The sequence below is a fragment of the Tachyglossus aculeatus genome, chromosome X1 (genome assembly GCF_015852505.1).
Source record: "Tachyglossus aculeatus isolate mTacAcu1 chromosome X1, mTacAcu1.pri, whole genome shotgun sequence".
Taxonomy (NCBI): Eukaryota; Metazoa; Chordata; class Mammalia; order Monotremata; family Tachyglossidae; genus Tachyglossus; species Tachyglossus aculeatus.
Genome location: NC_052101.1, coordinates 29,870,623 through 29,886,417, shown reverse-complemented (window position 1 = coordinate 29,886,417; position 15,795 = coordinate 29,870,623). Strand labels below are relative to the sequence as shown.

General features: G+C 38.6%; 1 protein-coding gene across 2 annotated transcripts in view; it reads right to left on the bottom strand.

Moving 5' to 3' along the window:
- GABRB2 (gamma-aminobutyric acid type A receptor subunit beta2) overlaps positions 1–15,795 on the bottom strand; it is a 191,305-nt gene that overhangs the window by 16,170 nt on the left and 159,340 nt on the right. Inside the window, exon 9 of one of the 2 annotated variants that reach the window (XM_038739861.1) lies at positions 13,516–13,629. The exons of the other annotated variant lie outside the window; for it this stretch is intronic. Coding sequence (XP_038595789.1) covers positions 13,516–13,629 — 114 coding nt within the window. The remainder of the gene's footprint in view (positions 1–13,515; positions 13,630–15,795) is intronic. 2 annotated transcript variants of the gene reach the window in all.

The window sequence follows — 15,795 nt, the reverse complement described above, 5'->3', positions numbered from 1 at the left end:
ACCAAAGTTATCCTGCTGATCAGAAATGTATATTTGCATATTTTTGTTTGGTAAATATGCATGTATTCACACACTTTTAAAAATAACTAAAAATAGTTATTGCTATTATAAAAATTATAAAAATAGTTATAAAAATAACTATTGCTTGTTGCATAGTCTATTGAGTCATAGTCTATTTGAGTCTATTGCATAGACTCAGCCAGCTAGGAGTAAGCTTAGAAGATCATCTGATCCAGTGCTCTGATTCAATGCAGATGAAAACTGAACGCTCTCCAAGAAAGAGAACTCTACAACTTTCTTTGATTACCTCTTCCAGGGTTCTATCACTTAGAAATCCAGAATCTCTCCCTTTATATACTGGAAGGCAGTTATGGTTAGCATGAACAGAAATCTATCCTTTCCTTACATATTCTCTATCCTTCTGGCTTCAACTGAAGGACCCGGTGATACTTGGCTTGATATTATGGGTGAGATGTTAGAGAAGTTACTTTGCTAGCAGAAAGAGTGCTGATCCTGAAGAAAATGTTACTGAACAGATCTTGGAAGGGTAATGTGGAAAGGATGAGATACAACACATTGGAGAGGAGGGAAGTAGAGGTGATTGCTGTTGCGGACCAACTGCAACAGTTCACAAATGAACATTCAGATTCTGGCTTCAAAATCAGCAAAGGAATTTTAGCTTAATATATGAATAAGTTTCAGAAGAAAATTAAGATGAACTACAATGGTCTATTTGGGAACTATATTACTGTGGATGTTTTAATTTTGGTGTATTCCCGTGAGAGACTTTCTTGGGAAATAGCTTAAATACTGATTAGAATTTCATGAATAAATTTAATAGAACTGTGGCATGGGGGGAGGGAAGGGTGGGGAGAGAGGGTTAAAGGGTTAAAACAAACGACTAATTACAAAGACTGTTGGGCAGTGATCCCTTTCTGGAAGTCTGAGAAGCAAGGGTCTGGAAGAGAAACCCAGGTCAGGTCTTGAACACCACTGAGATTAGAGGTAAAACTAGCACCTCACTTCAAATTACAATGGAAGATTTACTGGCCTTAAACATAGCCCTGTAGAGAAGCAGCGTAGCTCAGTGGAAAAGAGCCCGGGCTTTGGAGTCAGAGGTCATGGGTTCAAATCCCGGCTCCACCAACTGTCAGCTGTGTGACTTTGGGCAAGTCACTTCACTTCTCTGTGCCTCAGTTCTCTCATCTGTAAAATGGGGATGAAGACTGTGAGCCCCCAGTGGGACAACCTGATCACCTTGTAACCTCCCCAGCGCTAAGAACAGTGCTTTGCACATAGTAAGCACTTAATAAATGCCATTATAAAATGGAGAGACAGGAGCTGGGAAAAGGGATTTAGGACTGAGGAACGGCAGCAGCAGCAATGTGCGTGTATGTATGTGTGTGTGTCTGCCCATCTTTCTTATCCTTTGTTTCTTCTTCTTTTCTTGCTATTCCAGGCTTCCCCTTAACAAACAGCTGGAAAGCAGTCAGGTTCACATATGGCCCTTTTCTGTACATTGACCAAGTATTTTCTGACAGATGCAGGTCTAGTGGAAAGCATATAGGCCTGGGGGTCAGAGGACATGTATTCTAATCTCAGCTTTGCCACATGTCTGTTGTTTGACCTTGGACAAGTCACTTCACTTCTGTGCCTCGGTTATCTCATTTGTAAAATGGAGATTAAGACTGTGAGTGCCATGTGTTTGGCACATAGTAAATGCTTAATAAATACCACATTTATTACTAAAGTGTCCCCTGCACCCATGAGGTTTAAATGCAGCCTCTCTTGAATTACAAAACCAAAGCAGGCGGCAGGGTAAAGAGAGGGCCTATACACCTGTTTAATCATTGCATCAATCTGTCATATTCATTGAGTTTACTGTTTGCAGGGCACTGTACTAAGTGCTTGAGAGAGTACAAAACTAAAATATAACAGACACATTCCCTCTCCACAATGAACTTACTCTAGATTCTATTAGCCAAAGCAGAATATCATTAAATCATATTTATTGAGCGCTTACTGTGTGCAGAGCAAGGTGGTAATAGCAGTCATCTCATAAATTTTCATCTTGGGACCTGATTTGACTGCATTTTTTTTAACGGTATTTAAGTATTTAGTATTTTCCAGGCACTGTAAAAACCCCTGGGTAGATACAAGCTAATCATGTTAAGTACAGTCCATGTTCCACGTGGAGTTCAGAGTCTGAATCCTGATGAGTTAGCTAACTTTAATGATGAGTTAACTGAGGCACAGGCAAGTTAAATGACTTGCCCGAGGTTACGCAGCAGATAAGTGGTGGAGCAGAATTAGAACCCAGGTCCTTTTGATTCCCAGACCCATGTGCTTGAAATCCATTAGACCACGCTGCCTTTCACATCTGTGTGCATGTGAGTGTGTTCATCTTGTGTGTTTTCCAAGGTTGTTTTTGTAGGAATATTCCTACTTAACACCCCTTGGCTATATATGAACCTCACTGCTTTCCAGCTGTTTGTTAATGGGAAGACTGGGATAGCAAGAAAAGAAGAGGAAACAAAGGATAAGAAAGATGGGCAGACACACACACACACATACACACACATCAAGCAGGGATACACCTGATAAGGATTCAAATCAGGGCTCAAGAAAACTCTAAAACAGATCAGGGAGAAGAAAGAAAGGAAGAAGCGGGGATAGAAATGAAATTTCCTCACAGTTCATTATAACACTTTAAGAATGTGTGGCAACAATCCTCTGATTTCTTCTCCTGTTCACTTTTTTCATTGTGGAAACACCTCAGAGGGAAGGCAAGAGAATAGTAATCAGTCCATTTGGTTCCTAGGGATAGCTCTGGATATGATTGTTCAGGGGAAAAAGGAGAAACTCCAGGAAGAAACCTGACACTAGATATATGAAAACCTATCCATCAGTGGCAATCTCAGGTCCCTGGGGGCTGCCCCCATACCTTCTATCTCATGAATTGCCAGGACAGCCCAGAGGAAACAGCTTTTAAAATGTAGAGAAGATGGTGATAGTTTGCATACGACACCCCAGTGAGGAGACAAGTAATACATTGCTGTCTTTCACTGTTGTTAATTTGGATTTTTGATTTTGTTTAAATTTTAGTTGTTATTTATTTTTTCCCTGAGTACAGCCCTTCCCATTTTGAATTATGAGGTCCTTGTGGGCCAGAAACTGTGCCTGAAATTAAATAGGTGCATTCATAGTAGAGTGAATCAATCAGTGGTATTAACTGTGTGCACTCCAATACAACAGAGTTGGTAGGTGTGATCCCTGCCCACAAAGGTAGGGAAGTAGTGTGGCCCAGTGGATAGATCACAGATCTGAGAGTCAGAAGGACTTGGGTTCTTATCTCAGATCTACCACTTGTATGTTCAATGACTTCACATATTCTCTGTGCCTGAGTTATCTCATCTGTAAAATGGGGAATAAGCCCTTAGTGAGTCATAAGTGGTTCACGGACTGTGTTCAACCTGATTAGCTTATATGTGCCCCAGCTCTTAGTACAGTGCGGGACACGTAATAGTTGCTTAACAAATATTATTTAAAAAAAGGTGAGGTTTGGAGATTTTCTGAAGTTTTTCTCTGTTCATTTTTTTTCTACATCTGATCCCCATAGCTTTAGCTAACTGACACATTTTGAAGGTGGGGGTTTCATTATCACCATTATTATGAAGCCACGGATTTGGGGGTTGGCCAAATGCTATCCCACCTATTTTCAAATCCATCTGGAAAAAAATGATAAAAATTCAATCCTAACACTGGCAAGATGTACAAGCCAATTATTGCTTCAAAGTCTCCAGAGCAAAACCAGTTACTATGAGCACAGCATTTTGTCTGTTGATTTCAGGAGAAGCCCACACTGTTATTTGTTGTCTTAATTTTTCCATTAGTGAACATGATGAAGGAGCATTTCAAACTGCTATTCTCTTGGGGAAGAAGATTAAAGTGGCTAACAATGCCTAGCACAAGCTGCACAAGTGTAGAAAGATAACTGCAAAGAAAACTTAGAATTTCAGGATTCCAGACATGCAATAGTATGTCTGATCTCTGAAAAGAGTCAAACGTTCCTCTAGGCCTGACGCCCTGAAGTCACCTTTCCTTTTGACATCAGACCTTGTCTTGCTCTCCTCACCATGGCAGAGTGAAGACACAGAAAGAGCCTGAGGCTGTGCATAATGTTTAAAATGGTGGGGTTGGGGTTCTTATGGCAGTGGCTGTAGTGACTGAAGAACCCTACCTCAAGGGAGTGGAATGTGAAACATATTCATTGTTGTTGTATTCTATTTATGTCATTCTCTTTTTATTTTGTTGCACTTTTCATGTTAGTCTGTTTCCAACACCCAGCTTCTGACTCTCCCCGGACCTTAGTTTTAGATTATAAATTCCTTTAGGGCTAGGGCCTCAGTCTTAATCAGTGTAACTTTTCCATTATTTAGCTTAGTGTTTTGTACATAAGTAAGCAGTTAATAAATACTACATGTGCAACTATAACTCTAACTATTAATACTACAGGGTTCATCCACAGACTATGTACTTCTAATTATTTATTTTTTAAATTCCCTGAATTTTCTTCCTTGTTTGGGTCCATTTAAAGCACCCACAAGGAATCAAGAGCTTTCAACAACTGAAAATGAAAAAACTTAAATGGCAGATCTTAATCATCGCAGTTATAATTCAGCCTAAGTCTATGAAATGACAAATATGTTTCCCCAGTACCTATTGAAGGCTGGAAGGTTTTCTTTTAGATTAGACTGTTTGGATTAAAAAAGGACCTAACTAACCCCTAAACACAAACCACTCAGATAAAGAGGCTGTCTTGATAACTGTAGAACTCAGACCATGGAAATAGGAAATGTCCTTTAGGAAGATCAAAGGCAATTTCCCAGATATATTAATACTTGGTTTCCTTAGAGCATCATTCATTTAAAAACTTCAAAGTGAAACATACTTTCACATACTTTGGAAATACATATGTCTTTCCAACATCCCCATAATTTAGGAAAATGCAACATAGTCAAACCATCATTAAACCATCATTAAAGTAGCTATTCAGACTGTCATTATTACAGTCAAATCAAAGTAACTCCTACAGGGTAAGGTTAGACAATTTAGGATGGTGGCAGAGTAATAAACTGAAATGCCCCTAGATGAGGTATTGAATATGCTACATATGGTATTGTATCTGTCTTATGCAGTTGCAGCCAATGCAGAATCGGTTGTAGCAAATGCAAGATTAATGACCATGAATTCTTTGTATGGCAGCATTGCTCGTATTCTAATAAAGGTTCTTAATTTGTCAGGGATATATTTTAATCAAGACTTCGGCTAATCTGAAGCACATGGCAGTATGTAAAATCATGGGATGCCCACAACTGCAATATTGACTCATTTTCTAAGCCGTGGAGACATAATGGAACTAGACAGGGAAGTCTCACAAAATGGTCAAAGGCATAGATCAATTTCCAAATAGGGATAGTTACAAAGGATTGGGAATATTCCAAATGGAAATATGAAGATTGATAGAGAACATGATGCATCTTTTAATTTTACATGGCAATGGAGTTTGATCTTACCTTCACTGAAGACTGTCTACTCATCACTAATTTTTCTAAGGGTTATTGAGGGAATAGACTGGAGCAATCAATCAATGGCATACATTGAGTGCTTACTGTGAGCAGAACATTGTCCTAGGCACTTGGGGAATATAATACAATAGAGTTTCTAGGCAAGACCCTCGTCTTACATGAAGAGCTTACACTCTAATGTGAAAAGAACCTAATATAAAGCTATTGCTATCAGCTTCAGGAACATTAGCCAGGAAGTTTCCAAATACATGCTCATGCAGACAAGGAAAGCCGTTAAATTCTACTGTACCACCTCCACGTCCAGGACGGTATCTTCCTTCCAGTTATAACTACATTTAGATAAGGGAAGAATCTGGGCAAGTAATAGCAAAATCTAAGTTCTCAATGCCAACTGACATAACCTTTTCACCTTGATGTCTGTTAAGGTTAACCTTTTACTAATGTTTCTCTATCTAAACTCAGTGTCATTTATTTAGTAAACATGTGACCAAAATTACCCAGATCAAAAGACACTAAGGATCTGAGAAAATTGAAGATATCTTTGGTCCCGGAAGAAACCTAATATGAATGTACCATCTGAGTAATCCAAGAGCTATTCCAAGGTTTGGGAAAGTCAAGTGAATGAATATGTTCCCAGGGAAGGGCAAGTTATAAATTCTGTCTTCTATCTGCCCCAGGCAGGTTGTGGAAAGTTACAATGATAAATCGAGGTATGATAATTATATTCCAACCACATGGACACTGTTTACTGAAGGGGTGGTCAGTCTTTCTGAGGGATTATGAGATCCAAATGTTTGGGGAAGTGGTGGCCAACTCTGGGTTCTATGAATTTAAATCAGCTTTCTTCCCCATCTCATGGAAACTTCTCTGCTTTTTTCCAACCTACCTTGTAAAATGGTATGATACCTAGAGGAAATTTACTTGTATTTTAGGTTGGTTTGCACTGGAGCAATTATGGGTGTATAGAGGATGTGAGAATTGCTTTTGGATATCACTGCGGTGAGCCACTGAACTGGAGCCCCTTTGCTGGATTAGTTGGAAAATTACAGTGGGTCATTGGGACCTCCATGCAAATGTCTCTTTAATTTCACAATACACATACAGTGGCTTCTCATGAGTGGGGACAGGCATGAAAATAGTCACACAGCCTGTGACCCCTAAGACCAACTAAAGAGTGGCATGCCAGAACAGGAGGCTTTCTCAACAATAGAGTCTGAATACAGCTCTATAGTACTAAAACTGGAAATTTAGTCCTGGCATAGACATCCAGGAGAATACTCTCCACCTAAACAATATGCAAGTGTGACAAGAAGTTTATTAGAAGGACACTGAATACTCGTGATAGTGGGTACTCTTGCAAGGACACCAGAAAAGTTAGGAAGAACTTATTTACCCAGAGCAGTGAAAAAAAATCTAAGTGCCTATCTGAGTTATTTCTTATAAGATGCCCTTCACAAAAATTAAATAAGCATTACAGACTCTAGTAGACATCCATTCTGTCAGCCTGTTAAAAAATTTCTAATTCATTAGCGTTACTAGACTTGATTTCTTATTAAATATTTTATCATGAATAAAAAGATGCTTAATAGAAATTTAATACCAACTTTCAATTCCCAACACTACCTATTAAAAGGAGAACATTTTTCACACACCTCATTAACTTTCATGGGCCCATTTTCTACATAGCCAGCTTGCAGGACTCCTTTCCATAATCACAATCTCCAGGCAGTGTGATTCACTTTCAGTATCCCTCGGAGGTGTTTGCTTTTCTCAAGTCCTCTCTCAGTACCTCTATTTTGGGCTCTTTCTCTTTCACATTCTCAATACCTCCTATCCAGGTGAGAATCCTCTTAGATGTTCAGAGCTAAAGCGAACCCTGGTCAATTTCCTATTTTTTCCTATTTTCTGAGCTTCTCAAATGTTTACCATCACTCTTCTCGCTCTGATCCTTTCCACTTCCATAGAATCCAGAAATTTTCCAAAATCTGACAGGTGAAGGTAAATGATCTGAAGCTCAAATCCTCAGTCCAAAAACTAACACTTCTAGTAGAAATCTAGTAGCCTCCTAAAAGGAAGGCCTAAAAAGGGTGATTTTTGCATTCCTGGGCCCATAGCCCCATAAATAGGAGATGCTCTTCCTTCTTACAAATTGTGAACTACTACATGAGAATCTGAACTTTCAATATATGGTGCTCATATGCCATTTTGTTACTTGTACTTCTTCCTATATTATAATAATGTGACAAATCACATAAAACCAACTTTGGAGGAATCAAAGGCACAAATCTAGCCTCCTCTTTTATCTTATATTCTTGTCACTTATCCCTAAATCCAATTAATATTATTAGTAATAATAATTCATAATAATATTTGTTAAGCACTTAGTATGTGTCAAGCACTGTACAAGCAGAGGGGTGGTTACAGGATAATCAGATCCCACAAGGGGATCACAGCCTAATTAGGAGGGAGCACAGGTATTTATTCCCCATTTGGCAGGTGAGAAAACTAAGGCACAGAAAATCTGAGTGCCTTGCCCATGGTCACATCGCAGATGAGTGAAGAAGCTAAGTTTAAAATCTAAGTCCTCTAACTCTGAGGCCCATGTTCTTTCCACTATGCCACACTGCCCCCCACTAGTCTACCCTGATGCCTGTCTTCCCCTGTGCACTGTGAGCTCATTGCGGGCAGGGAATATGTCTGTTGTTGTACTGTACTCTCCCAAGTGCTTAGTATAGTGCTTTGCACACAGTAAGTGCTCAATAAATACCATTGAATGGACTCCTGCTTTACCAAGCCTCTCCAACTTCTCTTCTACCTTACACTTGCAATCCTGATCCTGAGCTCAATTGAGCCTCAGATTCCACATTTAAATAAGTTCCCAGTGCCTCAACATTATAGGAAAGATGGAGATAGAGATTACCTGGGCCCAGGCTCAAAACAAATTCTCTGCTAAAGGTTCTGCGAAGTCTTTGGTTTGATAAACGTCCCTGTCTGCCCCATTTATTTAAAACCTCCCTCTAAAAGAGGCAATATTATTCATGGATTAGATTCTTCTTTTATCCTAACAAGTCCCTCTGGGCATGATAAGTAACTAGGAACCGACTTTGATTTCAAAATGAAACCTTCAGCTTTATATTTGTATTTGACTAGGGATGATCTCATTGTCTTCCCTTTCCCATTTTCTATCCTGTTCCCAATCTCTTTCCTACTACCATTTCTCTCACTTCAGTGCCAGCCCTGAGTCCCTTACTCATGTCTAAATAGACCTAGGCCACTAGCTGTTGATCTCAGGGATGCTAATGCTGGAAAGGGTTGAATGCTTAACTGCTTCAGCAATGAACAGGTCCCATCTACTGGAACTGGAAAGCCCACAGAGGAGGAGAAATTGCATCTTCACTCTGCAATTTCATTGAGCTTCAGGAACTGGTTCAAGAGGAGGATTCAGCAGGACCTTCTGCACAGTGAGCTTGTTGTGGGCAGGGAACATAACTATCAACTCTGTTGCACTGTACTCTCCCAAGTGCTTAATACATAGCTCTACACACAGTAATTGAATAAGATTGATTGATTGATTAAGCCTCTCTAGGTGTCAAGACCTCATAAGGCATGAAATCACAGTACAAAATGCCGGTACCTCATCCTTTGTACTCCTTCAAAATAAGAAAAAACATCTGTCTATGCCATTTATCAAAACAGAACTCCTTGTCATTGTCCACAACTTATTTCTCTCATTGAACCTATATACTCAACAAATCTTGTCAGTTCTACTTCCACAGCATTGCTCAAACCCACTGATCCAAGCCCTTCTCCTAACCCACTCTGAGTACTGCAGCTGCCTCCTTCCTGACATCACTGCCTCCTGTCTCTCCCCACTCCAGTCCACAGTTCACTCCGCTACATGGGTCCTTTTTATAAAAAAAGTTCATTCCAGATCTCCCCATTCCTCAAGAACTTCCAATGGCTGCCCATCCACCTCTTCATCAAACAGAAACTCCTTACCATTCAAAGCAATCAATCAGCTCATACCCTCCTGCCTTGCCTTACCAATCTCCTACCAACAGCCAAGCCTGCACACTTGGCTCCTCTAGTTCCAGCTTACTAATTGTGCCTGGATCTACATTACTGGCACCCTATGAGCACCATATTCATGGGGTTATTCCAGGAACCCCTTTCCCATGGCTTCCCCCTTTTCTTGGAACTCCTTCCCCTCTCCAACAAGCAAGACCAACACGGTCCCTACTTCCAAAGCCTGATTAAGGTAAAATCTCCTCCAAGAGGAGCATGCAGCAGTCAGGAGAGGGGTAGATTTTCAGTGAAGGCTTCAAAATATCACTATTCAAGAGCCAACTTCAAAAATGGTGCCACAGTGAACAGTGACATATATATCCTTCATTTCTCCTTCATACATATCCTTCATTTTTTAGGACGACACTACTGCAGGTGAGCTTCTATTCAAGTGGAGCTGGAAGGATCAGTGTAAGACTGACGCACTCTCCTGCACTGTTTACACACTGGGTCTGTTTCTGTTTTCAACTCGTGTTGTTTGTGACCAATATTATATCTTAATTTTTTTTTCTGCTCTTTCATCTCACATGAGTTCCCTTTCACACCCACATAAGGAAGCTTCTTGGATATTCTGTTTGGATCAAATTTCCTCACATGTCCTTGTCAGTGGAGCTGCGTTGCTATGAATGTTGCTTAGATACAAGAGAGCTGGCTGTATTCCAGGCCTTAGTGACTCAAATTTTATCCTGTTTGAGTGTGAGTATGTTTCATTGGTGACACCAATAAAACTGTTCCAGGAGGAGCTGGATGTGCTTTTTGTGGTAGGTCCTGGTTGGACACCACAATAACCTTGAAGAGTTTCAACTTGGACAGAAGCTCAAGCTCCCATTGCCAACACACTGTGAACTGCAGTCTTTTGAAGACCAAGTGGGCCATTTTGTTTTGATGTTCCATCACCTTAGATAGTGTACTATCAATTCGATCAATCAATCAATCAATCAATCAATGGAATTGAGAGCTTACTGTGTGCAAAACTAAGTACTAAGCCCTTTGGAAAGTAATAATAATGATAACTATGATATTTGTAATTGCTTTTACTACATGCCGGCACTCTACTAAACACTGGGGCAGATCAATTAATCAATCCTTCAATAAATGATATTTATTGAATGCTTAATCTCTTCAGAGCACTGGACTAAGAGCAAGGGAAAGTGCAGTACAACACTGTTGGTGGACACATTCCCTGCCCACAGGGCGTTTACAGTCAGCCTAAAGGAGAAGACAACCATTTAAAGAAATTACACATAGAGGAAATGGCAGAGGATCAGCATATGCACTGCTCTGGGTGTAAGGATAGGCTGAGAATCAAAATACTAAAGGGGTACAGACCCAAGTGCATAGGTGATACGGATGGGAGGGTAAACTGAGTGGAGAAAGGAGGAAAGTCAGGGAAGGCATCCTGGGGGAGAGTCATGCACTGTCAGATAGTCAATTCAATTAAATTTATTGAGCGCTTACTATGTGCAAAGTATGTATCAAGCACTTTATGAAGAAAGAGCATTATAGGCCTAGGGAAGATGTGTGTGGACAAGAGGCCAGTGGAGAGAAAAAAGAAATTGAGGTACACTCTGAAGGTTGGAGGTAAGGACAGAAATGAGTGGGTTGGGTTTTAATACATCAGGGACAGCAGGTAAAAGTGGGGTAGTTGATTGAGTTTTCCGCCTAGGAGGTAGAATTTTGTGACTGCTTTAAGTTTCTGCATTGCCAATATAATTCAGAGTCAAAAACCTTTGGACTTAAAAAGCAAGGCTACATCCTTTCTGATCAGGCAGGTACCCAGCCTAATAAAATGCCGGTAGTGGGTCTAAAATACACTTAAAATAATATGCCTATCACTTCCTTCGCCTTTCTGCATGTGTTTCAGGAAAAGCTGTTAAGCAGAACTCTGAATGCATTTCTGTGTGATGGGTTTTTTTAACAATTGCCCAGTAAATCTTGTCTGAACTATGAGGAAGAAGGAGGAGTAATTAAGGATATAAAGACATGAATTGGCAAATGTGGGTAAAACAAGATTAATGTTCAAGCAAAACATAATTTGGAGGAATAATGATTTGAAACATATATGTCCACACAGTGGATTTTTGGACTGATGTGATCCACTAGATATGAAACATTTCCTGTACTACTTCCAGACCACAGTTCAGCGAATTGTATTTTCTACTTGGACATTTCAATTTCTAAATTTTTTAACATGAGCATAAGTAACACACAAGCAAGCACCAAGGAACAGCTGGAATTGATGAAATATCCGCACAATGAAAAATCTGAAAGACAAAGGCTTTTCTCTGAAAGACTAACTTTCTCTTGGGCAAGTATGCCTTCTCTACTATCACTTACCTAGAAAATGGGAATGGCCCACTGAAAACCTGAACCCACTTCATAAGTAGATTCAAGATTTGGGAAAAACATATTGGACATATCAACTTCCATACCATCTGGATATGGAATTTTACCATCTGCATAAATGCAATGTAAGAATACATTTTCTCATAGTACCTTGAAGGACTAACAGAGTACTCTTCCAGACACTTAATACAGTAACAGCCCTTGATTGCTTCTCTTAGCACAAGCTAGGCTATTTAAAGCACTGGCATTCATCTACTACTACTGTCTACACAAATCTTGGTTGTTAACTGACCCAATGTTTTCACAAGTCACTTCAGCAAGTCCAAACTTTAGTTCTGATTTTCATATCACATAAGCCATCTATGTCATGGAATTTAATCATTATAATAAAAACAAAAATGCACAATGATCCTCAGAACCATTGTTTCAGTAACTTCCCCAAAAGTCAGTGGCAAACAAAATATTTAACATCCTAAAGATTACCTAGTATGGTGGAAGGAGTTTGTTCTTCCATCAAGCATACCGTAACACAAACATAGTATGCATTTGAATATGTCAGTCCATACAGATAAAAACTGGACAGGGTTAAGTAGCCCACGATAAGATCAAGTATCAGCAGGAGGTAAGAGAATGAAAAGAGCACAGACCACCACAGTAATGAAGGATTATCTGGCATCAAGTCCTTTTAGAAATGTTTAGAAACAGATCATGTACTGTTCAAAAACTGGCAGCTAAATACAGATATACCAGATAATGGTGTTTACAAAAGGACTAGAAAAACAGAAAAAACACAGTGATAAAGTTTTTTAAATGAGTTATGAATGGCAATATAAATATGCCAAGTAGTATGACTTCAAATACATGAGGATCAAGTCAATCGAATGGACACTAACAAAAAGATAGTCCTTTTAAATCTCATGAGGGAATCCAGATAAAATCAGGAGATCTTACATGGCAGAATCTCAACTGACTCTTCTCTAGTTTTAGCAGCTGCAAACGATTGTGGGGTTGCTTGAATTTCAACTAATTTGTGTACTAAATAAAAACAGTATAACAAGGACTTGATGCAAGTTTAAAGTTTCCAGGCATATATGAATACCCTAAGGCCATAAAATATAATTTCCTTAATTCTGAGGGCATCCACAAAAGACATTTTTGTGCCCATGACCTATCCTTATGAAAAGAATACACTCAGAAGCAAGAAATGCCCAGGGAATGAGACTTTTATCTTACTTGAAAAAAAAAATTAAACCATTCCTACAATCCCTTCATCTCTTGCATGTTTGAAAATATTATAGGTATGGGTTCTTAACAATATGGGTGTATTAAAACATAAACCATGCCAAACCCATCGAAGGCCCTTTTTTTCTAAGATAAAAGTGCCAGTGGATATTCAGAGATATCCCATGTCATTAAGGCATCTGATATGAACATCATACATTACTTATGGGAAAAACTAACACAAATTGGTTCCAAAAGAAATACAAATAAATCGATCAGAAACTGGCTATCTAACCGTATACAGAGAGTAATCGTAATTGGTAGTCCGTCTAGTTGGGGAGAGGTTTCCAGTAGGGTCCCACAAGGATCGGTATTGGGTCCCATTTTGTTTAATATCTTTATAAAAAATCTGGAAGACAAAGTAGAAAATGTGCTAATTAAGTTCACTGATGCCACTCTGTTAGGATTGGTGGTTCAAGTTAGTTTGGCTATAGATAAAAGCAATAATCTTTTGAAAACATAAAAAAGGCCAAAAAGAATAGGATTTGTATTTACCTTTCCCTAAAACCAATATTTTTTTTCTTATTCTAAGCACCATTAGAAAGTAGAAGGAAAAGTCTAAGTGACTTTAAACTACAAAAGAATTGTGTATGCTAATAAAAGAGACAAGACAAGGACTTACAATGTAAAACAAAAGGCACCAAACACCCATCACGCTGGGTTGTACAATACACAACACACGGAAAAAGAGAGAATACTGTTTTGAAAGATATTCTTGGTGCACCTGTATTTGTCAAACTGTGTGCAACTCTGGATATTCCACAGAAGCAATAAATTGAAAGCAAGTACCAAGATGGTACAGAACAGAGTAAATAAGTTATTGGATGTTTACGTTCATATATTCAGGGATATGTTTAAAAATAAGCAAAAACTATCAGAAAATTTGAAGTTGCTGGAGTTCACAGCTAAAATACTAATATAAGAATACTGCTTAAGCAGGACACATTGTATTAATGAAAAAAACAGTAATATGGAAGCAAATGGGGAACACTCTGCAAAGTCAGTATGAAGACTACATTTTCAAACAGGTCCTAGTTATGTTGACAGAATACTAGAAAACTGGTAGGCCTACTTTTTATGCTGCACTTTTTAAGATACAAAATAGAACATTAAGAAATACAGATGACTAATTTTAAGTTTTGGAGGACGATTGCCCATAATAATGTACTCTTTCATTTGTGTTCAGTTTTGATGGGTCAGCTTGCATGGGGAAATATGTGAAATTATTTTCACTTTCATGATTTTTGCTGTTAAAACATTACTGGCAAACAAATCATCCTGGATGGGGAAAAAAAAAACCCGGCTATTTTCCCTTCAGCTTGCAGAACAGAAATGGACCGGGTTTTCCTAGGATGTAATGTTTGCAATACATAATCCCTGCATTAAGGGAAACTGGCAGTTTAGCAGTCACCGTTTCCAGCATGTGCACGCGTGAAAACATTTTTTCTGACACTATGGCTCACGGTACTAAAACAGGCTTGCCTCATGAGATAAACATTCCCTAATTCCCTTACAATGTACTAGCCAAAATATGTAGTGAAAATAGTGAAAACATACATTATGGCAGAACTGAATGTGCCAGAGAAGGGAAAAACAGTTAGTTGATTATATGTAAGAGGCATCCGAAGCATTTGCTTTTGAAAATTATTGCTGGCATTTTTAGCTCACAGAAAGGAAGGGATATTCCCGATAAGAAATCAAATGACATTATTTAAGTTGCACTCAGCAAAAGAAAGTGCAGAACAACAAGCAATTGATGAAAATCATTCCTAACTCCTTTGCACCCTGGGTTAAAAAGGAAATCAAGGATTTTTGACTTCAAAATGCTAAAACAGGCACCTATTGGCTAATCAAGTGAGCCCAAAAAGTTATAAACCCTAAAATATTCTGTGACGTTTGAAATCACCATTTTCAGATAGATTTTTATATTGAAATCACAATAAGAAATATAATTTCTCTCTTCAACTATTAGGTCCAATTCATTTTAACAGATTATCCAGATAATTTATGGCAGGAATTATCCTGATAGGATTCTATTGAATATGTGAGTATGTATGACCATAATGTGAAAAAGCAATTCTGGGGTTATATAATGAATAAAAAAGAAATTACATGTTTTCTTTTATTATTTTCATCTAAGCCCTGAGGCCTATGAAGCCTAGACTAAAAAATCAACTGTGTCTGATAAAATTCTAATGAGGGGAAGGCTGAATGTTCTTTCTCAGAAACTTTTAATATCATATGGAGCTCTGTTGGGGAATGGCTGGTTTCAGACTGCCTGAAGGAGAAAAGGTAAAGGGAAGGATTGCTTACCCATGGAGTTTATCTTTATTATTTCATGGTCATATCGGCTCTAAAAAACTCCACAAACTTTTATTTTAGGTTAATTCAATTAAAAAGGCTATAAAAAATTGGATGGATGTTGAAGGCAAGGTGGCATTTTATGTTAAGTATGTCAACATCATTGGTTGTGTTTCATTTCAGGCTAAAGGATTATTAACCACAAACATTTTTT